Source organism: Psittacula echo (assembly GCF_963264785.1).
Source record: "Psittacula echo genome assembly, chromosome: 16".
Lineage (NCBI taxonomy): Eukaryota > Metazoa > Chordata > Aves > Psittaciformes > Psittacidae > Psittacula > Psittacula echo.
This window is the reverse complement of record NC_137752.1, coordinates 10,949,240-10,962,617: the sequence shown is the minus strand read 5'-3', so window position 1 is coordinate 10,962,617 and position 13,378 is coordinate 10,949,240. Positions and strand designations below refer to the sequence as shown.

General features: G+C 58.3%; 1 protein-coding gene across 6 annotated transcripts in view; it reads left to right on the top strand.

The window, feature by feature from the left end:
* Positions 1-3,696, top strand: part of RABL6 (RAB, member RAS oncogene family like 6) — a 53,604-nt gene extending 49,908 nt beyond the window's left edge. For 4 of the 6 annotated variants that reach the window (XM_080630407.1, XM_080630406.1, XM_080630404.1 and 1 more), the window contains 4 exons: positions 459-630; positions 2,091-2,134; positions 2,729-2,903; positions 3,195-3,696. In XM_080630407.1, coding sequence (XP_080486533.1) covers positions 459-630; positions 2,091-2,134; positions 2,729-2,903; positions 3,195-3,301 — 498 coding nt within the window. In that variant the 3' untranslated portion in view covers positions 3,302-3,696. Of the gene's footprint in view, positions 1-458; positions 631-2,090; positions 2,135-2,728 lie in introns of all 6 variants that reach the window. The other 2 variants (XR_013958108.1, XM_080630405.1) reach the window with 2 other exon arrangements.
* Positions 3,697-13,378: the final 9,682 nt, after the last annotated feature.

Below are 13,378 nucleotides of genomic sequence, written 5' to 3'. Positions count from 1 at the left end.
CACGTCCTTGGCCCTATTGCAGGTTGCTTCTTGTCCAGGAGACCCCACAGAGCTACACAGCAGCAAGGTTTTGTCTGTTAGGCCTGGAGGCTAGTTCTCAGCCCATTAGATTTGATTTGAGGTGCCTCTCCAGGGCAGTTAGAGGCTGCTGCTGTCGAGCTAACACAGTTGAAGGTCTCATTTAATGCCTTTACATCAGGAATTAGATTTTGGTAGCAGGAATGTTACATTGCCAGAGCACACTGCCCAGTGCCAGTGCTACTGAGGTGTTTTACCAAGGCAAGAAATAGATAGAGCTTATGAGATCAGGAGCATTGATTTCCAGGCAATAACAGCTCAGTTCAGCTGCCATTTCCTTCCCTCCTCCCTGCCTGCTGACATCTGATGTCTTGTGTGCAAAATGCTGAGAGATTTGGGTTGAAAACCTGTGGGTGTTGTCTGCCTCTTCTTGTCTCCAGGATGAATTCCCAGTCCGGGAAGATCTCTCTGAACTATCGGATGATGATACCTCGTTGGCAAAGCCACCCCAGGCTGTGAAAGCAACAGTCCACTCCTTTAAACTGAAAAATGACTCAGATCTCTTTGGTTTGGGTTTGGAAGAAGCTGGTCCCAAGGAGAGCAGTGAGGAAGGTAAAGGTCACCCCTTATTTCCACTCTTCCTGGTTTTGTTTGTCAGGCTTCTGTTTTATCCAGAATGGTTCAAAGGTGTAAGGAAACCAATTTGCACTAAATAAAATAGCCTTTAGGGTCATGCACTTCCTCATGGGAGTCTCTAATGGGGTTTAACACAGCATAAATACATTTATTTAAGTTTTTCCCCAGGGGGAGCAGGGGAACTTGGCTTATCCATAGCAACCACCATGGACTATTTTGGTCCCAGCTGGAAGCAGAGCACATCCTTCACAAGCTGCTTCTGCATAAGGCTTCCTGCTTTACACTGCCTGCCTGGGAAGTGGTACTCAGCACCACAGTGTCCACCCCCTCAAAGATTTGGATCAACTTCAGCAAGATGCTCTGATATTCCTTGCCAATTTGCTCTTCTATTTTTGGGAAGGGTGAGGTGGAATTTTGATCACAACCTGATCACAAGCATTCCTCAGACTTTCCTGCCCTCCCCATCCCCTGAGGGTACAACTCTTACCCACAGAAATACTTTCTGCTGTCTTGGCATTACTGCAAAGCAGCTTCCTATAGATCTGCCCCTGATGTAACCACGGAAGATGGGAAGTGAAAGACTTAAGTGGGGGAACAAAGCTGTAAGCAGCACCAGAGAGAGACCTTTTTGAATAACTATTCCAAAGGTATAAGCAAGGTGCCACAGGCTGTGGTGGCTTTATCAGCTTGAGCTTTGACTTACTGAACAGTGCAGCTTGAAATAGCTGAAGTGCGTCTGCAGAGGTCCAGGTCAATAACTGAACTTCAGTTTAACATCTTTAATAATTCAATGTCGGTTCCTTCTATCTCCTCTTTCTCAAATAAATATAAAAGCCTATCTTTGCATCAGTGAGTTGGGGCTTTACCAGCAGTTAGACTTCTCCAGGGCTGACTTGTATTTACAGATCAACTGAGTAAAAAAGAGTGTGTAGGTAAGACTGACAGATGATAGGCTAATACCGCATGTGAAATGTGGTGCAGTTATAAAGCCTCCTGTGTATCAGCCAAGTAAATACTCTCCTTATCAAGGGGGGTTTGTGCAAAGGCGGTGGACAGTCAGCAGTCAAAGCAGCAGCCAGGTCATCACTCACAGCAACCTGAGACAAATGTTTTGACAGTGATGAACACTGAGATTCATTTAATACTGTGAAAGTAGCCACCCTGTAGAGGAGGGCTGCAGCACTGACACTTTGGCCTCGTGGTGATAAAATTTCCATACACAGTGACTGCTGGCCTCTCATGGCCCTCCCACTGCTGATGCTGTGGCCTGAATGGTTCGTCCATCACTAGCTCAACTCCCAGAAGCACAAACCAACCCTGATCATCCCAGGATTCTGTGAGTCTCAGGAATCGGGACAGAGCAGAATTGCTTCTCTTCTGGTTCAGTTGATTAAAAACAATATTGTTTGGGTTTTTTTTTTTTTTTTTTTGAACAGATAAACAGAAGGAGAAAAAGAAGAAGAAAAAGAAAAGCAAAGAGGTACTGTCGGATTCCTCCGAGCTGATCTGCCATATTATCTACTGCTCAAGGAGAGGGGTGGCCTTCCACAGTGCACTGTGCGCCTGGTGGACTTCCTTCCATTCTCCCATCCTACAACCAGACCTGTGCCTCCCAGGCTCTAAAAACAAGCTTTTAGAAGAGCTGAATTTTGAGCAGGGAGTGTGTGACTTTGTAAATTACAGGGTTAAACAGAGCCATGCATCTCTGCTGGGCTGAGTCCATTGAGAGCACCATGGCTTTCCCCAAGCAGAGGGGTGTCCCTGACAGCCTTAATCTCAGAGGCAGCGAGGGGAGTCTGCAGGAGGTTTGTCTTTGGCTTTTCTGCCTGTCCAATACTGTGGTATCATCAGGCACAAACAGCCTGACAGACCAGTACTATGTATAAACCAGATGGTCTTTGCTCTGTTCTGTCCAAACTCGCAGAAGGGTCTTCTGGAATGAACTCCAAGCCAGCCCTGGTAGTAGATGCTTCACCCTAAGTCAGGTTCCCATCAGAGCCAAGTTCCAGGGTGAGGTATGCTGGTTACTGGCATGCTCAGAGGATTTGCTAACAAAAATGCTCTCCTTTTGCAGGAGGAAGAGAAATCTGCAAAAAAGAAGAGCAAACACAAGAAAAGCAAAGAGAAGGAGGAGAGCAAAGAGGAGAAGAAGAAAAAGAAAAAGAAGAGCAAGGAGAAAAGCAGCGAGATAGATGAACTTGAGGCTTTCCTGGGAGGAGGAGGAGCCAGCATGAGCAAGCCCAGCGGAGGTGGGGACTATGAGGAGCTGTAGGTGGCTGCTGCGTGGCAGACTCCCAGTCTTGCTGTCTCCATCTTTCCATAGGAGTCACACCAGGACGGGGGCAGATCTGTGAAGCTTTGGCTGTTTGCCCAATATTCTCTGAAACCAGAGCTGGCAAAACAAAAGCTTCACATCTGCGGGCGCTGTTCTGGTGCGTTCCTTACACAAAGCAAATCCAGCTGAGATGTACTTGAGTAAGGGGATGGTTCAGGGCACAGCTCCCAGGCCCACTTCCAGGCTGTTGTTTTTCTCCTTCCAGAGATGCCCTGTGGGAAGCTGGCAGGTGTGGGAGGAGAAGGGGACCTGCTGCCTGCTCTGCCCCAGCTATATTCTACTCCTGCACACCTGAAATTCCTGTCTTGTTAAGAGGAGTGCAGCAAAACATGCCGCATGAATGCATCGCGCTCGCCTGTCTCAAGTCTTTAACTTTCTGTCCTTCCTATTTTTGTAATGAGAAAGGTGGTGTTGGCCATTGCTCCACCCAGCAGTTGCTGAGCTTTAAATGAAGCAGATCATGCTATGGTGGTGCACACAGCAGCCACAGGGCCAGAGCAAGAGAGAGTGAGTGTGATTTTTGGAGTCCTTTGAACGGGACCTTTCTGCACAGCAGCTTAATCAGCACTCACTGGTGCTGCTGTTGGCATTCATGAAGCCCCTTGGATTTCTGTGGCCCCGGTGTCTCAGACACTACACGTAAGCTGCTATGCAGTTTGGGAAAACAATGCAAAGTGCAAAGCTAACCTGAAAAAGAAAGAGAAGAATCAGTGCTTTTCTGCATTTCCCACCCTTGGATTTGCATACACTAGAATCCCCTCCCTTCAGTACCTCTCAGGGACATGACTCTCATATGAAAATGAAGATATCCAGAGCTTCAGAACTGTCTCCAGGGAGGTATTAGCATGGCAAGGCATATGCTTCTCAGGCATCTTACAGTGTCGCTGTAAAACCCTGGCTGCCTCTATGCTGAGGGACAAGCACTGCAGCTCCGCCAGTGTCTGTCCTGGGCCAGCGCCTGTCCATCCTACAGCCGCGTGCCCTGGACCCAGCCTCCAGCCACCAGCGTGCTGCCTTCCCCTGCAAGTGGAGAGCATCCTCCGAGCCCCTGCCTGTGGGAAGCCATAGTCTCTGCTTTGAACCCAAACCAACGGGTTGGTACCCACGGCTCAGGAGCCGTGGGAGCTGTTGGATGGGCTCTTCAGGCCCTTCACACTCGCCTGTGTCCCAGTGAGCTGCCCCTGTCTTTGATGGAGCTTGTGATTTCTCTGCACCCCTTTTGGTCTGGTTCCGGTGTCCCTTTCACAGCTCAGGCGGTGAAGCTCCCTCCAGGTACTGTGCATTCCATGGCCCTGTTGCTTGCAGGTTGATTTGAGGTTTGGTTTTGTTCCCACCATCACCTTTTTGTTGTAAAATGTCAGCCATGGAATTCAAACTGGGTTTTCCTTCTACATCCCTGTAAAGCAAGGTGTCCGTTAGATCCATGATCCATTCCAAAGCTGTCTTGACCAGCAGGCAATTCGCTGCTCCATTATTCTTTTTCCTTCCCCCCAGCCTCCAAAATGCACTTGTAACTCTCTCCCTATAAAACAAACTGGGTTTTTTGCTGCATGAGCAGTGTATCATTCAGGTCTGTTTGCCATGAGCATTTGCCTACTTCTCTGAGCATTACATTTCACATGACACTGTAGGGAAATTGCATGGGACAGTTCAAATTTTGCACGTCTGGGGACATAAAAGGGGATTGGGATGTGACTGGATTGCAAAAGGTCAGGCAGGAGCTGGAGCCTCAACTGGCTGCGTTCCTGAGAGCACTTCTGTTATGTGAAGGTTTTGGGTCATGTTCCATTTTGCATCGAAAAAGCCTGATACAGTCCATCCTGACTATAAAGCTCTGTTGTACAACTGCCTCTGACATCTTCTTCTCCACCACAAGCCTGTCTGCCTGGGTGCAGGAGCTGCAGGTCTCCAGGACTCATGCACACAAAGGCACCCCGCTGCTGCCCTGCTCTCATATTCTTACACTTCATGGAATGGGGCGCTCAACTAAAAATGGTTAAAACAACCCAAAAGGTGAACATAAAACCCATGAGTTCTTTCCCCAAACTGTCCTGCAAGCTGTTGTCTCACACAGTGGAAGGGAGGAAGCTCAGCTCTGCTTCCCTGTGAGTGCAGCTCTTGGCGAGCAGAAGGCTCTGAGCCCCCTGGAAGCACCGACGTGGGCATTGGTTTGTCTTTCACCTGGGCCAGATTTGAGCACCACGGGAGCCTTTACACTCCGTGTAAAGCACAAGGAGCTGAGAGGAAAACAAGAAATGAGTCACTGTGTTCAAAATACTCCTCTGAAAGAGAAAAGCAGATGCAGGAGCTCTCTTCACTTGCACTGGAGCCCCAGGAGGGTGTGTGCCATGTTTTGCCTTCAGCAGTAAGGCCAGAGCAATCCCAACCTGGAAGTGAAGCAGGAGCATGCAAGGGAATAGCAGGAAAAAAGGTGCATTTTAGGCTTGGATTTCTCCCTTTTTCAGGAAGGCTGAACACAACTGGGACTGCAGCATGAGGTGTAATCCCATGGCAGCAAGCAGAAGTGAGGGGGGAAAGAAACAAACTGAGCTCGGCTCTCCCATGCCCAGTCTTTGAATAAGCTAAATATAAAAAGCATGTGTGTGCCTGTTGTTATGGGGAAGCTTCTGCAGGATCACATGGATATAAATAGTTCCTGTGAGCATCTCTAGCAGTACCAGTGTGGTAGCTTTGGGATTTATCAGTCATCCACAGAAAAGAAATTGGAGGGCTGAGGAGCTGCGGGTTCTCGTGGTGAACCCAGAGCTGATGTTGGACCAGGTTGTGCTTGGTTTAGAGCATCATGAGGGAGAAGTGCAGGTTGATCTGCAGTGTGGAGAGCCCCAGCCTTGAGGCTGCTGCTCTTCTGCTTCCACACCAGATCCACGGGCCCCTCAGCCACAGTGCGGTTGCATCTTGGCTGCCACCGTGCCATCTTGAAGGTGGAGCTTTCATGATCAGTCATTGAGGTACCTCTGAGCTCCCTGTGTCCTCGCAGCTGGGATTGCTCGGGAATCGCTGCAGGGGGAGCAGCCTCCATGCGCTCAGGCATCAGGCTGGGCTGGCAGCCATCGGGGAGGAGAAGGGACCCGTCTGCAGGACGCTGTCTGTCTGCTTTGGGGACATCGTGTGTAGCGTCCCAGTGGGAAAAGCAGAGGCTGTGCTGCTGACTGGAGACATGACTGGAGCTGTGCACGCAGTGTTTGAGCGGGGAGGGTTCCCTGCGCTGGGATCCAGCGTCTCACTGAGCAGCTCCTGTCTCTTGGCAACTCGGTGTGTGACTTGCGGCAGCTGCTGCAACAAGACGTGGGTGAAGGCACCCTCCAGAGCAGAGGGATGCTCTGATCCGCACTGGGGTGCAGCCCAGCATTTGGCAGGACATAGAATGACCGCAGAACTTGGAACCTCGGGTGTTTGGACAAACACACGGCAGAGGTAAAGCTGGGGCAGGCAGAGCTGAGGGGAGGGCAGTGAGCAGGCAGGGGGTGGCTGAGGCAAGGGGGCTGATGGCTCTGCTGCCTGCAGCTGCCTGCAGCTTCCCCTTCCTGCTGTATGGAGAGGCCATAGCACGTCCTGTCCTTCTGGGATGCCCCGGAGATTGAAACAAGTGATGCTGGGGAATTCCTGCAGTAGGATGGGCTCAGGGACCGGCTGCTGTAACCAAGCAACAGCCTCAATCATGGCATAATATAATTAATCCAGTGATGGCTCAGTCTGCCACTTAAGGATAGCAGGGCAGGTGCTTGAGCCTCCTTGACTTGAAGCAAGCCTTCAGCACCTCAGGGATGTCACACATGTTCCTGGCCCGAGGTCAGCTCACAGTGAGCATCCAGCCTTCAGCCACACCGCAGGGGAGTTGCTGAGCAAAGGGAAATGGTCCCCTGGCACCATCAGACAGTGGCTGGAGCCAGCAGGTCCCACAGGCTTGGGCAGACCTTGGCTGGGTGAGATGTGGTGTCGCTGGCTCAACCTGCAGCTTCGGACATGGAGCAGCCTTTGGGAACCTAGAGCCCAATGATGGATTAGAGCAGGAGGTTCCCTTTTGTGTGCTTGGGCTCTGCTAGGGCTGTATGTGGGATACTGCCTATGAGCAAATCTGCTTCTGAGCCCACTAAAACCAGTGATCTCCAAATAGATGGCAGCAAGGAGGGAAGCAGTGGTGTGGCTGTCCATCACTGCAGAGGTGAGATGAGGGGAGGAGGATGCTGTGTCCTGCAATGCCAGCCGTTGACTGCTCTGGGACAGTGAGTCTTGACCTAGGGGAGCTCTGCCTGTCCTGAGGACCCTGAGCAGGCTGGGAAGAGGCTTTTCCTGGAGCTGGGAGGAGAAACCCTCCTTGTGCCACTGGCAAGCAGCGGCTCCGGGCAGGGCTGCACAGTGCTGGCCCCGAGCACTGCCCGTGCTGCAGTCATGGCCCAGCATGAGGAGGTTGGTCCATGCGTCACTGCGGGTGCTGGTGGCTGCAGGCTAAGGTGCTGCTGACGAGTGGCATCACTTGGGAGGCCGGCCAGTGCTGGTGCTGCCCGAATACAGCTTTATTACACACCAGGGCTGCATCCCACCACCACTACCATGGGGGGTGAGGGACACCCCAAATGGGGTGTCTGCCTCTGGCACTGCTGTGGGGCAGGAGATGGATGCCCTGTGCTTAAGCTCAAGACTCGTTGCCCTGGGGACTGACCCATCATTCCCAAGGAGGCAGAAGGGGATGTGGGTCTACAGCTCTTTACAGGCAGGGACACTAAAGCCAGCAGCTGCTTTACACGCTTCATACTCATCCTGCTGCCGCCAAAGGCATCAGGAGCTGTGGGCAAGATCCAGCTCCCTCCTGAGCCCTGAGGTGGGCAGCGGGGCCTGGTTCTCCTTCGTTTCAGGGCTGGGGGAAGGGAGGTGATGCCAGGAAAGGGTGAGAGAAGCTGGGAGGAGGCGAGAGACCCCTGACACAGCCAGCTCAGGGCAATGAGAGCATTGCCCCAGCCAGGAGCTGCCCACCTGGGACAGCAGCACCGAGGAGATGATGAGCTGGGCGCAAAGGGAGGGGATCGAACATTAATCCCTGCTGTAAATTCAGTAGCCGGGCAGGCAGTGGGGCAACGTGCAGCATCCCCAGCACGTTCCTGGTGCTGTCCATGGCACACGCAGGTCCCTGGATGGGCTCTCCCCCAGGCCTCTCAATGTCTGAAGATGTGAGCCTCCACATTCCCCCCAGGGCTGAGATCCGTCGTGTTCTGGGGCTGCCCAAGTGCTCAGCATCATCACCAATCCCCAGTGATCCTCATTGTGACCCGTGGGCAAGGCGTTCCTCTGTGCCTCAGTTTCCCCTTGGCCAGGGCATGGCAGAGCTGAGTCTGTGACCTGCAGCCACAGGCACAGACCGACCCAGCGCTGCCCACCGGGCAGAGCCGCGTGAACAGCTTCAGCCGCCAGTGCGGCACAGGGGGGCCTCTCTCGGCCATGATCAGCAGAGAGCAGGAGCGTGGTGCTGGTGGGGAAACTGAGTCACAGCTACAGAGGGCCTGTTGCAGCTCTGCTCCCTGCTGGCTTGCTCGCACCAACCAGGCAAGAACCCCACACAAGGAGGGGGTCCCCCACTCCAGGCCTTCGCCAGCTCTCGGCCCTGATGGGGCCATGGGGGGACACGAGGCCGGGCACCCAGCACGGGGCAGGAGCTGGCACGGCGCTGGCCTTTCACTTGCAGGACTGTGGGAGCGAGCCCGGCTCCTGTTGTCCCTCTGGCTGCCCGTGTCCTTCCTGCAGGACGGGGCCCGGCAGCTCGGCCAGAGACAAGCCTGGACCTGCACAGCCATGGCAGGAGCCCAGCACAGGGGTAGGGACAGCCCTGTCCCTCCAGCAGAGCGCTGCCGCTGCACGGGGCTGTGCGGGGGTCCCTCCAGCTGAGGGGCTGCCCCCCCCTGCATCAGCAGGCACAAGGCTGGGGACAAGCCCCCACTGCACCCAAGGGCCACCCCGGGGCTGTCACCTCCTGAGTGCCTGTCTGGGTGCCCGGGGGTGCCACAGCCCCAGCAGCCGCATGCCCCAGAGCCTCCCTTGCCCACTCCCCGTGAGCCCTACACAAAATCCATCCTCCTCCTGTGGCATCTCCTTTCCTCCAGGCTGCCTCTGACTTGAGGAGGAGGAGGCACCCACAACCCCAGTGACAGCAGCACATGCCATGGCTCCGGCATCTCCGGTGCTAAGAAGACATGCTCATGGTCCAGTCGGATCCCTCGGCACTTCCCAGCCTAAAATAGCAGCCTCCCAGTGGGGGCAGCAGATGGTTCCACCACCCCTTGCCGGAGGACTCGGGGAACATGGTCCAGCCCCTTGTCCGAGGCCCTGGGGCCACTCCAAAGCATAGAGCTCCGGATCGGTGACCTCAGACCATGCAGGTGCTACTCAGGGCCACATCTGCAAGGTCAGAGGGTGGCTCCAAAGGGGATGTCCTCAGGGAAGGCACGTGGCAGCAGCATTCTCCATGCCGGGACTCCATTGCATGCCCATAGGATTTGAGCTTCTGCACCGCCTGTGTGGTGGCACTGTGGAGGGTGCTGAGCCCCGGCACCTCCGGGCAGGGCTCCGGGCTGGCACAAGTGACCGCGTCAGGAACTCGCCCGGCTCTGCTCCGGCGCGGGGCCGGCAGCCGGCGGGAGCAGATGGAGCCGCGGGTGGAGGCCGCGGGGGGCACCGGGCAGGGAGCCGGAGCCCTGCGTCCTGCAGGGAGGAAAATGGGAACTGGGGGGAGCGGGGGAGGAGCCGAGCCTGGCTGAGTGAGGCCACAGCTCCCCGGGGGGCTGCTCCTCCCGACCCCGCTCCCCCCGGCAGCAGCTGTGTCCCCTCATCTCTGCAGTGCGCTCGCCCGGTGCCCTGCTGCGGATCACAGGACACGCAGGGGCCAAATGCAGCATCTCGGGCTGCATTCCTGCAGGAGTCATGGCAACACCAGTGTGCTGCAGCGCCCGGCTCAGCTGCGTGAGGACCACGGGAGGATGCTCCCGGAGCCACAGCGTGGGGGGGAAGGGTCTTGGCTATGGAGGATTTTGAACTCAAGCAGATCCTGGTAGGCACCGGCCGCGCAGGGACTGGCGGGGAGGGCAGAGCTCAGCCTTGGGCTCAGAGCAGGTCCCCAGTGCCGAGGCTCCTTCCCGGGGCACCCCCCGGTGCCGGGGCTCTCGGCTGCACCAGCGGTGCCTCGGGGGCTCGGGAGATCGGGAAACTGAGGCAGAACTCGGGTGCTGAAGCCGCTGCGCGCCGAGAGCTGCCGGACACCGCCTTCGTCCGCCCCGGCGCGTTGCCTGCCCATCACTGAGCATCTCCCGGCCGCGGGCAGCGGCAGCCCCGGCGCCTCCGGGAAATGAGGCCGTGCCACAGAGGAGCTTATCGGGGATTTCAATGGCCACGATGGGCCAAGGTCAGGCGGGAACGGGCCCAGGGGCTGCCGGCGCCGGGGATCTGCCGGCGTGAGGGCAGGAGCCTGCGTGCACGGCACGATGAGAATGGGGATGGGGATGGGATGGGGATGCGACGGGATGGGATGGGATGAGGATGAGGATGAGGATGAGGATGGGATGGGATGAGGAGGGGATGAGGATGAGTCTGAGGATGAGGATGGGGATGGGGGCCGGGGCCGAGCGGAGCCAGAGCTAGGCCCGATGAATGGGCCCGGGGCCGGGGGCGGTGCCGGTGGGTGGCTCCGGTCCCGGTCCCGGCCCCGGCCAGTAACTCCGCCTGCCGTATTTATGCGAAAACAAGCGGCGGCGGAGCCGGGCGGCCGCGGCGGAGCTTCGTGTCGTGCCGTGCCGTGCCGCGCTGAGCCGAGCCGAGCCGAGCCGTGCAGTGCCCTACCGGACCGGTCCGTGCGGGATCGGGCGGGGCCGGGCCATGGCCACCGCGGCGGCGGCAGCCCGAGCCTAGCGCGGTGGTGGTGTCGAGGATGCGGAGGGGGGGCCGCTGGGGCGGCCGGCGCGGAGCAGGTAAGGGGGGACCCGGACAGGGGGCTGGGGCCTGTCCTACTCCCCGGGGACCCTGACCAGTCCCCCTCCCCGACCCCTCCGGACCATCGCATCGCGTCCCATCCCCCTATGCCCTCTCCTTGAGTCCCCATCTCACTCCCCCCTTTTCACATCCCAGTCCCATCCTCCTGAGACCCTCCGGGGGCATCCCCTCGGCCACCCGTGCTCCCCCCATCCCCCCCCCAGTTCATGCCGCACATCCCTGTCCCCATCCCATCCCCCTGTGCCTTCCCCATCCCTCGGGTCTCCCGGGGCCATCCCCATCCCTCGCCCCCGGCCGAGTCACCCGACGCATCTCACCTCATCCCCGTGTTCCCCATCCTCATCCGTATCCTCACCCTCATCCACATCCTCATCCTCTTCTCCATCCCGCCGCAGTGCCCGGGCCAGGCCATCTCCCCCTGCAGCGCTCAGCGCGGCCCAGCGGGCCCGGTGCCTCCCGGTGCCGGTGCGCAGCGGGGGGGGGGGGTGAATTCCGCGGCCACCGCCCTGGAGTCCACGGTTCTCGGCAGCGCCCGGGACAGCCCCGCTCCCCTCAGCCCCCCAGCCTGGGCACTGCGACCCCCCTTGGGGTCTCCCGTTGCCCCCCCGGCCGCGCCCGTTGCCAAGCTTCTCCGGAGGCGGCCGGGGCTGGCTGCGGTCGGGGTATCTCTTCTGCCCTGGGGGTGCTGCACCCCCTCGCCTGGTGCCAGCACCGTGGCACCCTCCTGCGCCGGGGGTGCCGCTCCCCGCGGCAGGATGAGCCCCTCCCGGGGGGTGGCCAGGGCTGGGGGTGCTGGGGCTGTGCAGTGTGTGTGCAGGAGTCCGGGGGGGGCTCAGGGATGGAGGGGCACAGGGAGGTGTGAAGCGGCCATGAGATGCACGGCTGGGGCAATGCTGTAGGGGCACAGAGCACTCTGTGTGTTCGGGGGTGCCTTGGTGGGGGCACAGAGGGGGGGAAGCGTCTGTTTGCCAATGCACAGGGCAGGGGCCAGGAGCTGGGCGTTCCCTGGCTCTGGGCAGTGCCAGGTGTAGGCAGGGCCCGGGGAGCGGCGACTGTCGGTGCCTTCCCAAGCCTGTGTGCAGCAGGGTCAGGACTGGCAGTGCCCATGTCACAGCACCCATAGCAGTGCACCCGTGGCAGTGCACCCACGGCAGTGCACCGGTCATACTCCCAGCATCGTCTGCAGGAGCATGGCGCTCACACTGCACACACAATGCTGCCCTGGTGCTGTTTTGGACAGGTGTGCTGAGGGCATGCTGCCGGCACAGGCAGGCCAGGAGCTCGGTGCAGTGCAGCATGTGCTGGCAGCGGGCTGGGGCTGCCTGCGGGCTGATGCAGTGGCAGCGTGCTTGGTGCACTGCATGTGTAGGTAGTGTGCTGGCAGTGCAGCTGCTGCAGTGCGCCCAGGCAGCACTCTGCTATGTGCTCAGTGGGATGTGCAGGCAGCGTGTGGGCAGGGGGTGCCAAGCAGTTCACTGGCAGCAGGAGGGCAGCGTGCACAGAGGAGTGGCTTGGCAGTGGACAATGCAGTGCAGCAGTGCCCTGGCAGTGTGCTTCGTGCAGGGCAGGCAGCAGGCAGAGCGCTCAGCATGGGCACAGGGCAGGCAGTGGGAGGTTGGCGCTGCAGTGCCTGGGCAGTGGTGAGAGCACTGGAGGGCACTGCACAGAGCGCACGTGCCACGTGCCGGCAGTGACCCAGTTCCTGGCAGCCTCTCGCAGGCTCCTCCGGCTCCTGGCCCAGAGCAGCGTGAGGAGCTGGGCAGGGAGCGAGGGCAGCCCCCGCTGCGGGCAGCAGGGAATGGAGTGGGGGGGTTGTGGGAGGCACCGGGCTCTGTGCTGGTGCCAAGTCGACCTGTGTGGGGGTCCCTGTGGGCATCCCGCTGGGCAGAGGTGTTTGTGTGTCCTGCTCAGCAGCGGGGGCACGAGGGGGCTCTGCGAGAAGCAGCCTGGGGTGGGGACATGGGCAGGGAGCTGTGTCCCTACGGGGGTCCTCAGGGGTGTCCTGTGAGCTCAGAAAGTGCTGCCAGCCCATGTCAGCATCCCCAGGGTGACCCAGCACGGAGATCCTGGGCAGCAGGGCTGGAGCCTGTGAGAGCAGCAGGGCTGGGGGGGGAGCAGGGAGAGCAGGGAAGGATGTGTAACCCTCTCTCTGCAGAGGTGGCACCGGCGTGGGGGTTGGTGGAGGGGCCACCACAAAAGGGCAGAGGGTGCTTCTGTGGGTGCTTTTCTACCGCTGCAGTGCCACAAAGCCCGGGGTCCCCCCCCACTCCCCGCAGTCCCCTGCAGCTCCCCATGCACCCACACTTCGTATGCACCCACCCCCCCCACGCCTCCACACTCCCCTCACACCCACACTCTCCATGCACCCACACCCCCCTCGCACCCACACTCTCCATG